At 42.8% G+C, this 16,117-nt stretch overlaps 1 protein-coding gene across 2 annotated transcripts; it reads right to left on the reverse strand.

The window, feature by feature from the left end:
- Positions 1–783: 783 nt before the first annotated feature.
- Positions 784–15,154, reverse strand: HSF2 (heat shock transcription factor 2). Of its 2 annotated transcripts, XM_065680977.1 has the most exons (13): positions 14,898–15,154; positions 11,473–11,581; positions 11,130–11,257; positions 10,191–10,315; positions 9,061–9,136; positions 8,362–8,423; positions 8,165–8,249; positions 7,098–7,288; positions 5,030–5,299; positions 4,363–4,468; positions 2,780–2,833; positions 2,104–2,188; positions 784–1,729 (listed from the first exon to the last, which is right to left on the reverse strand). In XM_065680977.1, exons 1-13 carry the CDS (start codon positions 15,042–15,044, stop codon positions 1,440–1,442), a joined length of 1,728 nt encoding a protein of 575 aa, XP_065537049.1. In that variant the 5' UTR covers positions 15,045–15,154; the 3' UTR covers positions 784–1,439. The 2 variants fall into 2 exon arrangements, with proteins under 2 accessions (XP_065537049.1, XP_065537048.1); XM_065680976.1 differs by lacking the exon at positions 2,780–2,833 and having other exon boundaries at positions 14,898–15,129.
- Positions 15,155–16,117: the final 963 nt, after the last annotated feature.

The following is a 16,117-nucleotide window of genomic DNA, read 5'->3' on the forward strand; positions in this document are numbered from 1 at the left end:
GCTGGGTGTGTTAAGTTTGGGTGACACCCCTGAACACTGGTTCTATCACAGCAGTTCTTGAATCCTGTAGTAACTAACTAGGCTGTTAACTGGGAAGATCAACAGATGGCTGGGCCTATAGCTTCAGCTTCCTTGGAGAGGGGGCATATAAAAACTGGAAATCTTGACTGTAGTGCCAGAATTGTGGAATATATCCTGTTGTGTGTTTAAATTACTAAATATATTTTCTCCCTTCTCTGGAATATCTGGCACACTGGAGCTCCTCAGACCTCCCCAGCTACAGCTTTGAGGGCAAAGAAGGAAGGAAACTTTTACCTTCACAAGCAGTTTAACTTACTGCTTACACTGAATCAGGAACTCAGGGTGACAAGGCTTAATTAAGTATGTTGGCAGCACCTTCACTAGTCATTAGTGACTCCCCTGGCATGCAGCCATGTAATGCAGCTCCAGCACCTTCATCTGAACAAAGGTGGAAGACTTTAGTGACTGACAAAAACACTCCTGCTCCTGAGCTCTTCAGCTGGAAGGAAAGCTATGGCTCTCAGAAAACAAAGGAGAAAACAGCCTTTTGTGTACTAACACACAAAATCAGTTTGCTGCATTAGCCACTTGTTCTGGAGGCATATAAATAAACCTTGAAAGCTGAAGATAATGAAACTGTTCTCCAATAAACATGTATGGAAGCAGACCTCACTGCACAGCTACTTGGGCAGGAAGAACAAGGGCTGTTAGATCCATCTGGTACATGGAGTAAGAGACAACTCGTAACAAGTGTCACACTAATTACTTACTTAAGTAACATTTATTTTACCAGCGTAGATGGTCCAAGATAAAAGCACTCATGCAGTCAAGGGGCCTGGTGGCTGTGAAGAACTTTTCCCCGGTTTGTGCTATGTGTGAGCACTTCTGCTGAAGTGAAAGTAAGGCAGAACCAAGATTTTGCAAGGTACAGGCACTTTGTTCCCAGTTCAAGCAGGGAAAAAAAAAAGCCTACATCAGGTCCTGGTCCCCCCCACCCCAAAAAAGCTGTATGTTTGTTAAAACATTGTAAAAAATAGAAAAAACCCAAGATACAGAAAGTCAGTGTTCTCTAACCATACATTACTATTTTACGTCATCATACGTAAGACCAGAAGTATAAGAAATCATAAATCAAAGCTTACTATCAACAAGTTTTCAGTTACCCGGGATACTTAGCAATATGCATAATACCAAGTACTTCACAGCAGTACAATAACAGTCTTAACTTGGTATTGCCAACCGTGCCTCACAGCTGCTCTAACCACACAGTTAAACAGTTGCTTGTAGGAAGTAACATAGGAAAAGTATTTTGGATTCCACGTTACCTGGTTACATAAAACAGTGATTTACAAAAAACTCATATACCAAACAATATTCTAAATAAATAGTTCATGGCTATATACAGCGTCCCCGTCACATCAGTTATCCAAGAAGGGCATGTCTGTGTCCATGGGTGCCGGGGCAAGTTCGCATAGATAGAACAGCGTGGCTTCGCTTGCTTCTGCCTCTGTCAACGGCTCCAGCCGCACCAGTTTGCTCTGGGTAGGCTGAGGATCAAGGCTGCTCTCCAGCAGCTCATCCACTTCAAGGGGTTTGTCAACACAGGAAGGAGTTTCCACAGCAGAGCTCCCGCTCTCAATGGTGGAGCCAGGGTTCCCATCAAGGAATGCAAGGAGTGGAAACGCTGTGTACTGTATGAGCTGCTTATCTAAGGAGAAAAAAAATCCCAAAGCATCATCAGTTCACATGCCTTTCTGTGTGCAAACAAAACCCAACCCGCAGAACTGATCTGAAGAATAATTAATAAAAAACATTGTGTTAGTTTTAAATGAGCAATTAAAGGATTGTTATGTTCATGCATAACATTATTTGTTCAGATTCCCCTGCAAAACCCCCAGGTTCTCTGCACCTGGTGCAGTGCCAAAAAAAACCCCAAACCCAAACATGGTAGGTATTTTTATTTTTTTTTATTTATTTGCCTATCAGCATGCCACAAAACCAGACAAAGAGCAAATGACTGAGATGGTTTTTGGAACAATGCTTGTTCAACCATTAAACTTTTAACACAGCACTACAACTGACCTGATTTGGGCTTAGAAACTTGTGTCTCATGTGAAGCCACAGGACCAGCATTATTCTTGGTAGTTTCAATTCCCTTTGTCTCCATCTGGAAACCAGAGCAAAATTTTAAACACATGCCGAAACCTGTTCCAATGCCACTAGGACACAGCTGACCAGTTCTTACAAAACATTTTTATTCACGAAGGGATGCAGTGGTATCAGTTACCCATACTCACAGACTGAGAAAATGTGAAATGGAAGCACTGGCTTACTCAACGAAGAGCCAAGAGTAATGCTCATAAACAGGGCAAGTTCACAGAGCGAGATCTTTGCTCCACTGCTTGCTCGTTTCTTTTCCCACCAGACAATACAGATGAAAACATTCTGACAAAGCGTGTACTATGTTTGCAAGTACTAAACTCTTACAGGATACAGAAATCAAGAGACTGGTACAACAAACGGGCATTTGGCCTCAAGGTCAGCAAGTTCTGAAGGATGTTATTTATGGGTGTACTTTTCCCTTTTCTGTTTAAAGCCTAACAGGACGAATTCAGCTGCAGCCTTCCTATTCTCATGGAAGCCTCCAAAGCCAGATCATGAAAAAGGTACTGTTATACCAGTAAAGAAAACAGTAAAGGATGAATGAAGTTTGCATCACTCGCTGCTGTGCACATCGAGCAATGGATTTCAGACTTACTTTGATATTATTGATATGATCTGTGGGATTCATCTGCACGGAGCTTGTGAAAAGCTGAATAAGACAAAACACATCAAGTTTTAGGTATCTCAGTGTTGCTATTAAAAATACATGAACATCATGTTGGCATGTGTGAGAATAATCCCTGTACTTGCTGTTTTCACTCTCCATCAGGATTAAAGTTTATTTAAAGGCAGTTATCACTTCTGCAGAGAAAGCCTTGCTTTGGAGCGCAATGGTTTGGAATTACATGAACCTCAGTCACAAAGGAAACAACCATATTGGGTCTACTTAGTCTAACATGGTTTGCTGCAGTCTTAAAATACCACTTCCTTCTTACATTGCTGCACAGAGAACTCTGTGTATAAGGAAGAACATACCCTGATCAAGTTTGCAAGTGAAACCAAAAGGGACAGAATCATCAGTACATGGGAGAGTAGAGCTGCTGTCAAGAGGGATCTCAGCAAAGCAGAAGGACCATAAGGTTCAACAGCCAAGCACATTTAGGACACCATAACCTTGTGCACCAAGTTAGGGAACAGAGAGGGAGCAGCTCCTCGGAAAGGGTAGCAGGGAGTTGCAGTAGGCAAGACCCCCCCATGAGCCAGCAGCATGGCCTTGCTACAGTGAGACATGCTCTGCTACAGGCAAACCACAGCCAGGAGGGCCAAATTACCATTTTTCTCTGCTCAGCACATGAGGCCACCTGTGGAAGAGTGCCCAGGTTTTGGCCTCCCAGTACAAGAGTTTTCAAACTAGAGGGAGTCCAGAGGGCCATGTGACATCCAAGAGGCTGAAGGAGCTTGGCTAATCTTCTCTGAGGAAGGCAGACAAAGGAGAATAACTGCACTCTTCCACTGCCTCCGAAGAGGTGTTATGGAGAAGACAAACTCCACAGAGGTGGACAAAGGACAAAAGGCAAGAGCTACAAGCTGCAGCAGGGAAAGTTGTGACTGACTTAAGGAAATCCTTCACAAAGAAGAGTCAAGCACTCGAACAGGCACCCAAGAATCTCCCATCTTCGGAGATTTCAGAACTTGAGACAACAAGGTCCTGAGGAACATGATCCAACTTTCAAGCTGACCCTGCTCTCATCAAGGGGGCTGGCCTACATGACATGCAAAAGTCCCTTCCAACCTAGACCATTCTACTAGACATAAATCTGAAGAGAAACTGAGAACATGCTCCTAAGAAATAATGTGAAATGGCAAACAAACTTGTAAAATAAATGTCAAGAACCTTTTTAACACCAGCTCATTGAGAAGCCCACAGATGATGTGCTGGGTTATTTCAAAGCAGGAGTATTTATCTAATTGGTGTCTGAGTTCATGTAGCAAGAAATATAAGCATTAATTAATTAAGAAAGCCATTCTTCAATCAAAATGTTAAGCATTCACTTGACCAGTAGCGCAGCACTGAGAATTATACCAGTGCCCCAGAAACATGCTCACAAATACTTCTAACTTTCCTTTTTTAAAGGGAAGAAAGGAAAATCTGTTGTTTTAAATCCATTTTAAACAGTAACAACCCACACAAATATTTTCTGTAGTGTATCACCAAAATACTTAAACAGTGAAGATTACCTCAACCAGGAGATCTGGATCTATGCTGAACTGTCGTCCTGATAACATAGCTTGGAAGTCCTCTAAACTGCAGTCGATGCTGTCAAGATAATCCAGAAGTTCAACCCTAGAAGACAAACTGTATTTTATTCCATATCCCTTAACAAAAGAAGGAGAAATCCACACTTATGCTTTACACAGATGTACTACATGCATCTAAAAATCTTCACCAGAACTAGAATGAACCAAGTCTTTCATTAGAAACAACCTTTGGAAAGAAAAGGAAAACTTTCAGCCTCTTCAACCCAAGATAAGCAGACAGATGCTCCAAAACAGGTATCTCATCACCATAACACTATGCCACGACATTAGCAGAGACGTGATTCTTGCATCCAGGTAGCCCTAATGAGTCCCACTGCCTCCTAGAGTTACACAGACAAACGCTGACAGTTAACCGATGACATTCACAACATTACACTGTCAGATTATGTACCCCAACTCACTCACTTCACAATGAAAATTAGAGGTCTCGTCTTAAAGTACGAAGATCTTTATAAGCTGGGTAGAATAAAGGTGACCTGTAAACAAAAGTTCTCAACAGGAACTACTACTCAGATCTTCTTACTTCAGTCAAACAATCATTTCTAATACTTGGAAAAAACCTCAAACAAAAGACCAGGCTACTCACTTTCCAAGGAGATTTATATTCTGTGAAATGACTCCATTCTCATTGAGTATGGAATCCATCATTGAGACAGAATCTTCTGCAGTTAAGGTTGACTGGTTATTCAGCTGTACAGCACTTGACATGAGTGGGCTTGTGCTGTCACTGACAGGGCTGAGTGGATCATTAGCTGGGACAGCAACTGATTCTGTGCTTTTATCCCCTTGAATTACAGGAGTATATTCTTCTTCATTATCATCTTCCACAATTACAATATCAGGAGAATGACTACAGCTGTAATGTGAGACAAATTAATTAAAGCCTTTCATTCACTCATTAAACTGGGAGTATTCTACAGGTTTAGTTACTTCCCACTTTAGTCAAACCACTATAAGGAAATAAACCTTCCTACTACTTTTTTTATACAGAACTTAGCAAGATACTCCAAATATCTATTTTCCATTGATATGGGGCTGTAGTGCTCAACACTGTTAATGCAGCTCAGCTAGCAGACACTGTTGTGCTAAACCACAGTAACAACTACTAAAAAGATAGAAGAACACTGGTATTTTTCACATTAGAACAACTATAAGCTTGCATATAAAGTAAGTATGAAGTGGACCCAAGCATATTAGGCCACAAATTAGACAAGACAACGCATTTAATGCATTTTTCTTTTTGTACAGAATCAACTCTGGAGCACCAGTCAACAGTGTTGTAGTTAATTAACCTTCTTATGCACACCAGGAAGGCAACCTAAAAGCTAAGACAATGTCTCAAGTAATTTGCTTTTATCCATATTCTGGTTTTCTTAACCCTTAAATAGCTGTTAGTTTTGCTGTCTTCTATGTAAGAGCCTTATCTTCATAGAACTTTTCTATTAGGGAATGCATTCCCAGATATCAGCTGAACAAAACCAATGGTACTAGTTAAGTATAGTTCATATATTCTATGATTCTATAAGATGGAAATATAGAATCACAGAATCATAGAATAGTTAGGGTTCAAAAGGACCTTAAGATCATCTAGTTCCAACCCCCCTGCCACAGGCAGGGAAACCTCACACTAAACCATGTCACCCAAGGCTCTGTCCAACCTGGCCTTGAACACCACCAGGGACGGAGCATTCACAACTTCCTTGGGCAAGCCATTCCAGTGCCTCACCACCCTTACAGCAAAGAACTTCCTCCTTATATCCAATCTAAACTTCCCCTGTTTAAGCTTGAACCCATTACCCCTCGGTCCTATCACTACAGTTCCTAATGAAGAGTCCCTCCCCAGCATTCTTATAGGCCCCTTCAGATACTGGAAGGCTGCTATGAGGTCTCCACGCAGCCTTCTCTTCTCCAGGCTCAACAGCCCCAACTTTCTCAGCCTGTCTTCATACGGGAGGTGCTCCAACCTGTCCAAATATCTAAGTTTTATTCCTTAAGGCATAAAATAGGAGCTATCAATACCATGCAACTCAGGAAGACAGCTGCATCCCAATCCCTGGACCAAGATTCAACTGCTCAGAACTGAAAGATAAATTACTCCTATAGTACTAAGTCTAGTACTATAGTACTAACTACAGACAGGAAGGAACATAGTCACAAAACACTTGGGACTGACTAATTTCACAGTGAGCTTGAACAGGATACCCCAGTCATCTAGGAATCCTAGAAAAAAACCCCTGAAATTAACTGGCTTAATAAAGTTCAAAGACCACAGCAACATCTGACAAACAGCACATGCTGTAAAACCCAGGAAAGTCATTCCTGCCTGTATTCATAACCAAAAGTATGAAGACACCACTTTGTCTTTGGAGAAGTACTATATTTAACAACAGAGTACAATAATACAAACTGCTTCTCACTAGTTTCTATCCTCTGCATATTAAAACACCAACAGCCAATTAACTGTTTCGAACAAATCCAGAGGTCAGTAGATCAGAACCTAGTGTGAATTCATAGATTAAGCTTCCATATGTGCAGGAGTGTTGAATAATTCTGACTATGACTTTAAAAAAAAAATTATCTAAGACATCTGAATTATTCCATATTCCACAACACTGAAAGCCACTTATCTATACACACTTCTAGAGACTTCTTACTTTGAAGAATCAGAAGTGGAATCTTCATTTGCTTCTGGTGCAATGGGAAGATTTTCTTCATCAGCCATGGGATTTTCTTCATCACCCACAGGATTTTCTTCATCTCCCACATCCTCAGTGACATCATAAATAATGATGTCATCTGAAATCTGTTCCCTTTGTTTTAAGCCCTCATTTCTGTTGAGAGGTACCTGAGAATTATTTTAAAGAGAGTCAGGGGATAGAAAGACAAAGAGCTTCAGCATTCTGGCAGTTACCATTGTACCTTACAATGCCTCAACTTTAAATTGTAAAAGCTGTCCTACACCTCAAAGATTACAAGCTGTTTGTACAGATCTACATTTAATCAAGAAACCATACAAAAAAAATGAACAAGATGAAAAAGAGCAGCTACAGGAAAACAATGTTTCACAAATACTGCAGCCACAGAAACAAAAATATCCTAGCACTGTCAGCAAAAGCAACAAAAAAAGCTGCAACAACAGGACTACGCAAGAACAAAAAATATTAAAACAGTGGCTGCTGTTTAAATAATACTTCGGTTTAAGCCATTAATTCTAGTTTCATGTTCCAGCCCTCATTTTAAGAATTTCCCCACCAACCATTATTCAGACAGCAGAAAATGACTTTCAGTGACCTGATACATTCAAATGGCACAGGGACTTGACACGATTTTGCTGGGTTGGATGCTGCCTTGCAGAGCAGCACACTGGATCCTTGTCCCTGCATAGGGCTACAGGTGCCTAACTTCCAGAAATACGAATGCAACATACATATGTTATTTCTAATAACTCTGTTATTAAAAGCAGACTGCTTTCAGAAGGATCACATCAAGCTGTATTTAACACACGGGTAACTGGCTTATACATGCTTATATTGAAAAGTGAATGGTGACTTTCAACATACTTGGCTTCTGAAGGAAACACAACACAGTGTACCACTTGGAGAAGTTGACAGCTCTCAGAACACAGCTATGTTTTATTCCCCATAAAACAAGCTGCTTGATCAGTCTGCCGCTCCACTAGTTCCTTCATCTTAACAAACAGTATGCATAAAAGAAAACTTACATGATGGTTACTGTCAGCTGGTTCTTTCACAATTTGTTGAAACACACTCGACTTTGTAGGTCCATTAGTGTTCAGAAGTAGAGGCCTAAATCAGAAAGAGTATAGGAAGAAAGCCACCTCAAAACTAAGTCCTTGGTTTTAGTCCACAAAACATGTCAGTGTATCGACTGGACAGCAAGTTTTTAAGACCATATTACCTCTTGCGTTTCAGGCTCACTAGTTGGTTATTCTGCACCAAGGTAACAATGAATTGTACAATCTGCAAGATACAAACCACTACTGTTAGTCACTACCCTGTATTTGTTTCTCTCAGATTATCAAGATCAGCTGCCTTTCCTTTTGAAACATTAGACTTTCTCCCCTTATGTTTTAAATTTAAGGATTAAATGTATGTATCTGGCTTGAACAAACTGGAAAAAGTAATCAGTAAGAGTCTCTCCCATGAGGTTGCTTTCAGTGGTTATTTCTGATGTAAAAAAAAAAAAAGTTATGAAACTCTTTGCTTTACATCAGTTTTGGCAGATCATAAATCTGTTAAATTAAGCTAAGCCAATATATTATCAGTGGGTTCCACTCAATGATCATCCAACACAGAACATTAGTCATTCGACTTCTGAAGTAACAAAGTGGATGAACCATTTTAAGGGTACCTTAATGAACAATGTACAATATTCCTGAACCTCTGAAAATGTTTACAAGAGTTTGGCCTTATTTTCTGCTTATGCATGTTTGTTTCACAAAGATTTGTTCACCACCCTGATGTTTTCTTCTATTAAAAAGACATTTCACACGTTACCAAAAAGGTGAGGGAGAAGCAAGGTAACATGTGGCACAGCAGTCCTGTCTCAGAAGCACTCACTCACACATTCACATATAATGCCTCCATGGAGCTTTACCTTCCGAATAACTTGCTGCTGTTGCAAGTGTTTTGCTCGCAGTTCTGCTACTTCCCTCCACAGGGATTCATTCTCTCTGTTTGAAAACAATGGTTTAAAAGTTTTAGAATATTTACATTAATAATTTTTGTTAAGATTAGCTGGCTTCATTAAAGCTCTTTGAAATGTCCTTTTAAATTGCATGTGGGGAAAAAAAAAAAAAAAGAAAACAAGTCACAGAGTAAGCAACCTTGGCAAATGATTACAAAAGGGAGACCCAAACAATAAACAGCCTGCAGAGAATTTCCAACCCCTTAAAAGTAACAATTCCCTAATTTGGCAATTCTTATTACACATACAGTGAGCATTTGTTTTCTTTCTTGTAACAAAGTTAACTTTTCTTCTTCCTTCTAGTGATTACATAATAACAACAATAATAAGAAAACAAGCATAAAACTGGTTCCTACCAGCAGCAAGGGACCAAACAGGACAAGAATGCAGTTTCCTCTCACCACTAAACAACAATTCTTCATCTATACTGCTTGTTCTTCAAGTTCTTCATCAAACCTGCTTGTCCTCCTTCAGATACCTCTTGCTAGATAGCAAGCTACCTACGAGCAACTGTACATCCCCCTTGAAAGCATCTTTACAGAACAAGCTCTCAAGTCATGCATGCATCTGTAGGTCATCCTATGCTGCCTCTATTATCAGTGGTGGAATGAAGACAACAACAAAAAGCAACGAAAACATTAATTGTAGCAAGGAAGTATCATAAGCAATTTGCACAAACCAAACTCTGCCTCTAACTAAACATAACAACTGCTTCAAACTTGAGACATAAACCAGCTTACTTTATGCTAAGAGCCAAGTTGAATATTCAGCCGCAGTACCATTATGGAACTATTATTAAAGGTGTTATTTCATTGCCCACTAGTATACAGCTCTCCAAACACCAGCACTGCCTATTACTTTTAGCCATATCAGAATATTCTTTTTTTAATGCAATGCTTTTATTGAAATTTATTTTTATAAAGCAGTATTTAAAGTTAGGAAATAAAAAGTCAAGAGACACCTAAAAATTAGGTCTTTGACTGGTACCTATTATCAGAATTATTCAAATTTAAGGATTGGTTTCTGATGGAGCAAATTACCTCTTCAACGCAGATAACTGAGATTCAATGGTCTCTTGTTTAATCTGCACCTTTTGAGCATTACTTATTATTTTGGAGAGATCTTCCTGACGTATCTTGTTTTCTTCAGGTCTTGAAGAAGAAACCTTTAAAAGATTAGAATCCAGAAACAATGCTTTTCTTGACTTATTGTGAACTATTTTCTTTTGGTGATCAAGCAGTATATTTTCCTTTAGTGTTGACAAACTATGCATTTAAGCTAATAATATACCAAGCATCAAATAAGAAAAAAAAACACAACAAAACCAAACAGAAACACACAGAAATTTCTTTTTACAGCTGCCACCACATTAGGTTTAGTTGTTACAAACATTTGTGCACATTCAGATTTGTCAGGCATCCTCCTAAGTGATCTACTTCATCCTAGCTCCTTCACAATAATCCAATGTTAACAAGTACGCCCCTCACCACAGTTTAAATGCTGCATTTCTATTCATTATCTCTACCTGACTCACAGTAACGGCAGAACACATTTCAGAATCACATCCGGCAGCACAACAGATGTTTGTAAGTTTGCCCCCTGTCCCAATTGGTGCAAAGTTTAATGCTTACAGCAGCTTTGTGCTGAAACAAGCTACGTAAACAAGCAGACTGTTACATTACTGATGGTAAAGTCAAAGCATGCTCTTCACGCCTTCTAATACCCATTTGTAAAACGTTGTATTTGCAGAACTAGCTTATTTTTGACACCTGTGAAACTTCCTATAATGACAGCAAAGGTTAAAGGAAGCCAGTCAAGTCACCCAAAATATCTCTAAATAAGTTAAGATATATATGAGAGCGGTGCAGACTGCTTCCTCAACTCCAAATTTATTTGCACTCACAATCCTGCTATTAAAGCTGACATTAACTTTGCTATTCATTCAATACTTACAAGCTTTCCACTGAATTTTCACTAACCTTCCTTTTAATATGTTCCAACAAGTCCTCCCGGCCCTGCTTAAAATATGGGTGCTGAAACTCTACTGGACCATCTCGCTCCAGTTTGACAATACCAGAATCAACATGAACAACTTTACGGAAGCCATCTTTAAAGAAAAAAGAAGAAAAAAACCAAATAACTCTCAAAGCCCACATTAAGAAATTCAAACTATGGTGTTCCAACTACCCTGTTACCAGTTTTGAGGGTAAGACAGTAACCTAGTTGCAGAGAACACAGGGCCACTGCTCAAAGTGTATGGCCTGCAACTGAACACGTACAGGATGTAGAGCTATGCTAGAAAGCAAAAAGCCAAGAACTTACACATGTTTAACTGTCTGACAAAGCTTGCCATGTTGTTGTGCTTGAAGTACTTGGGAAGAATCTCTTTTGCAAATCTCTGCTCATCCAATACCAAGAAACTCTGGCCATTCTAAAATGAGAGAGACACATTAAGATACTTAAAGACCATTGGAGAAAACATGCTGGGCTTTCAGAATTAATCATCAGACAGGAATGTTTCCTTTGTGCATGCAGTACGTAACTGATCTGCTTGCCTACTATTTTCCACAACAAAAAGCGTACAAAGCCTGCAGCTGGAAAGCAAGGAGTATTATCAATTTACAATCCCTATCTATACATGAAAGGGAACATCTCTATTGTTACTCATGGCTTCCTCAAGAAATTAATTAATTGTTTACCAACAATTACCATAATTTCACTAGAGGACAATACTATAATTTTTACACATAGCTTCAAAGACTTGGGAAGTAATCTAACAAAGAGACTGTGCAAGGAAAAACACTAGCAACCAGCTAAGGTCTCCTTTGCTTCCCCGTATAAAAGCATGATTAGTTTAAAATTAATTGTAGACTGGATGGAGCTGTCAAAGAGCTGAGAGTGTCTGCTGGGTTTTGGAGTCACCAAAAAGGTAACCACCCAAGGCTGCATCTCTCTCCTCCTTGGATGCCAATTGTAAGGGAGAACTGATCTTTTATTTCATCCACAGGCATAGACTAAAATAGAAGCCTCAGCTCTTCGTTCTTCAATGACTGTACTCCATTAACCAAAGGACAACTACTTTGCAGAATCGAAACCAGCCACTTCAAAATCATTTCAGTTCTGTCTGTACCTCCACAGTATCCTCATCCTGTATTTAATGAGAAACCTACCATCTTTGACAGATATCAGCACTGATGTCGCATCTTCTTAGAAGCCCTTTCTAGTTAAACGAGTCACATTTGTTTCTTACTCCCGAATAACAGCAGTTCTATGATCCCAAGCTTAAAGAACCAACCAGGAGACCATGTGATGATCCTTGTCCAGGAGTTTGCTTCTGACAAACCAACAATGATCATTAGCAACAGGATTTATAAATGGCTCAACACTGCATGAGTTAGGAGCTCAAGACTGAGAAGAGGGTAGGTAGACAAAAACTTCCCAGTAAAGCCATCTCCTGCTGAGCATGTCAATGGAAGGGAAAAAGGGGAAGCAAAAGAAATTGCAGGAACAGACCATTTTAGCATTATTGAAACCCACCATCTGAAGATACTCAAATAAGTGTACTACAGTGATCTGCAGTACCTCACTTCACCATCACTTTGACATTGTTCAGACCTACCGCACAAGAATCTGGAGAACACATCTACTAGTTCTTGTTGCCCTGGCAGCTGTTTACAGCAAAGCCATACAGACATTAAAGCCTGACTTGAACTCATTGAAGCATTACTACACAGCTAAATACAGTTTTCAACTGCTAGCGTTACTGACTGCAGCATTTAGCAACCTTCCAAACACTTTGGTACTCTTCATATGTGTTTCCACAGACAACACGTATCATGGTTTCATGGAGATATGTTTGCAGGGTGACAGAATTCAGCTGTTTGGTTGCAGATGGCATTTATCCATATACAGTAAACTTATGGATTGGCATAGGCGGAAAATTAAATATTACAGTAGCTGTACTCTTACTTTCCTGTTAAACCGGTACACTTTCTGTACCCATAATACTGACACAGCCTATTTTCAAAAGTTGTCACTTGTGCACCAAGTGATCCCAATACCTTCCCCACACGCAAACTACTGCATGCCAGTAACATCAACTGTGATTAGTTTATCTTCCTCCCACAAACAGCCTTGCAGAACCCCAATTAGTCTTTATTTCTAATTAGAAAATACTACAAGGATACCAAATAGCTGTGGTGTGCTTACTTGAGATAAGGATAAGCAATTAATTCGGAAAGTCTCTACTGAAAGTGAAAAGTGGCAAACCCAGCACTTCTTAAAGCCAGACATCTCAATCTTCATGTAGCCTTTAGCATTTCTCACCCAGGAAAAAAAAAAAAACAAACAAATAAACAAAAAAAGAAAATCTACCGAGTCTACCTGTTTCCTTCTTCAGGAAGTTCTGGTTGAAGTTACTGGTAATGCACTACCAGTAAAATGTTTAAGAAAAGCATTTTATCACTGCTTAAGCATTTAAAATAAACTCGGACAACAGCTGCCATGTCAACACCACCTGAAGCTGCGGTTGAAGGACAGGATTTTTTTCAATATTTTAATAATTATTTTATTTCTTATTATTTAATAATTATTTTTAAAACACCTAAAATATAGAAAAATTAAATAAATAACCTCCTGCTTGGCATTCATCAGAAGAGTTAACGATGCTTACTACGGCAAACCTGCCAGGCGGTTACTTCCTGCCTTACAATGTTTTAAAACGCTTGTAAGTCTTGCGCTCGGATAATGCTTATTTATTATTTCTGCATCCGAATATACGGGATTCAAGACGAGAGGGCATCCATCCCAGGTCTTCCATTTAGACATCCATCGCCACAGGCACCACGCACGCCTAACCTGGAGCCCGCAGGACAGGGGTGCAAAAGGCAGACCAACACCTGCCCTGCAGTCGCCATCGGCGGTGCTCACCCTGCCCGTCTCCAGCAGTGGCCGTGATGGCCGGGGGGTGGTGGTGCGGCGCCCGCCGCAGCAGGTGGGCAAGCACCCGGCAGCCGTGGCCCCACGTGGCCGACAATGGGGGCGGGCCGCTCCCCGCGGTGAGCGGGAGGTCTCGGGTGCCACGCGGGGAAGTGCGGCCCGCCTGGCGCGCCAGATGCACTGGCACCCCCGGCACCACCGGCTCCCTCCACCCCGGGGCAGGGCGCCGTCACGCAGCTTCACCCCGAACTCGCCAACCCGCCCCGGAACCCCCACCGCGGCCCTGCGCTTCTCGTACCACGGCTTAATTACAAAGTGCGTGTCGGCGCCCCGCAAAGCCCGATCGCTCCCGGATCCTCACCCTCATCTCCCAGTCCCTCAAGCTCAGAGGCACCCGCCTCCCGGGGAAGCCGGCCTGCTCAGTCGGGACTGGCGCCCATACTCCCCAGTCACCCTCAGCTACAAGACAGCGTTTGAGGCAAACCGGCCCCCCTCTGACTGCCCCTCCCGGGCTAGGAAACCCGCGGCGGCCCAGAGCGGCCGGGGAAGGCGCGGCCGCTCTCCCAGGCCGGCTGAGGGGAGCCCAGCCAAGCCAAGCGGGCGTACCCGGTTCTCCCGCCCGCCCCACGCCCGCCGAGGCCCGGGCCCCGCGGAAGGCCCTCCCGCTCCCCTGCCCCAAGCAGGCCGCAAGTGCCGGCCGCCGGAGGAAGGCGGGAAGGGACGCCATACACACACACGCACACACACACACACACGGGCTGACGGACGGGCACCTCCCCCCCCGCGGGCACACGGGCGGGGCGCCGCACCTGGCTCCAGGTGATGAGCTGGTTGCTGGGGGCCTCGCCCACCAGCGCCCACAGCTTGCTGAGGAAGGCCGGGACCCCCCCGCCGGCGGCGGGCAGCGGCTGCGCCTGCGGGGGCTGCGGCTGCGGGCTCTGCTGCTGCTGCTTCATTGTCGCTCGCGGTCCTCCGCCGTCTGGCCGGGGGAGGGGCGCGGCGGCGGCAGAGGAGGGAGCCACCCGGGCCTGCCCCGCGCTCCGCCCGCGCCCCGCATGCGCACCGCACCGTCCCGCAGGCGCGCCTGCGCACCTCCCCGCCCCTATCCCCCCCCCCCGCGCGTTACATAACGGCCCCACGTGCGCCGCCCTCACGTGTCACAACAGCGCGGACCCGGCTCCTGCACAGGGAGGGCGCCCCGCCCATGCAAACGTGAGGAGGCCAGGGGCCAATGAGGGCGCGGCTCTGCGCGGGGGCGGAGCCGGGGGGGCCCCGCTTCTCACCAGGGCGCCGTGCCTGAGGCGGGCCGCACGTTGGAGGCTCATGGCGGAAGGAGGTGCGGGGCACCGCGGGGGTCTCCTCCGCCCCAGCCCCCACGGAGGTGCGCAGGGCAGAGTGGGCAAGCGAGCCTGCCACCTCAGTGTGAAACCCGCGGCACAGCAGCAGCTGTAGCGCATACCCTACATACATATATATAGTCTGTCCTTAGACTACGTGTAAGCATATGCACAACCGAGACATCCAAGCTAATGCTAGAAGCGAGGCAGTTCCTAAGGAGACTAACGTCTCTCCAACGCAAGCTGTGCTTTGACTTCAGACATACTGGCTACAAGGACTCTGAAAAGAGACTGATTTAAATCAAAGGTTCTCTCTAGGAAAACAACCTTATAAATGGTAAAATGCAGTAGAATTATTTTCCTTCCTAACAACTATTTTTCAAAACTTAATCACAAAATTACTTGCAATTAAGAAATTGTTCTAGGGAATGAAACCAGTATCTTCTTAAAAAGTCCTCATCAATTGACAGTGTTGCGGATACCCCTTTGCTGAGAGTTCTCAGAAAGTCTCAAAAGAATCAAGGTCAGCTTGATCGGTTTCATCCACAGTGACAATAAAACACAGTGGCACAGGAAAAAAAATCTGAGAACCTTTAAGCGTGGTAACCCTGCAGGAAAATGAATTTAAATACTTCCATTTCACGCTGTGTATCACACCACTTTTTTCACATTATTTGAAAGAAACAAAAGTT

The sequence above is a fragment of the Lathamus discolor genome, chromosome 5 (assembly GCF_037157495.1).
Source record: "Lathamus discolor isolate bLatDis1 chromosome 5, bLatDis1.hap1, whole genome shotgun sequence".
Lineage (NCBI taxonomy): Eukaryota > Metazoa > Chordata > Aves > Psittaciformes > Psittacidae > Lathamus > Lathamus discolor.

Excerpts from the sequence above, each read along its gene's own strand:
- HSF2 (XM_065680977.1), bottom strand. The coding sequence starts at position 15,044 with ATGAAGCAGCAGCAGCAGAGCCCGCAGCCGCAGCCCCCGCAGGCGCAG. Across the intron at positions 11,258-11,472 it reads TGTCAGACAGTTAAACATGT|ATGGCTTCCGTAAAGTTGTT; the intron begins GTAAGTTCTTGG and ends TTTTCTTTAAAG. Across the intron at positions 4,469-5,029 it reads AATATAAATCTCCTTGGAAA|GGTTGAACTTCTGGATTATC; the intron begins GTGAGTAGCCTG and ends TTTGTCTTCTAG.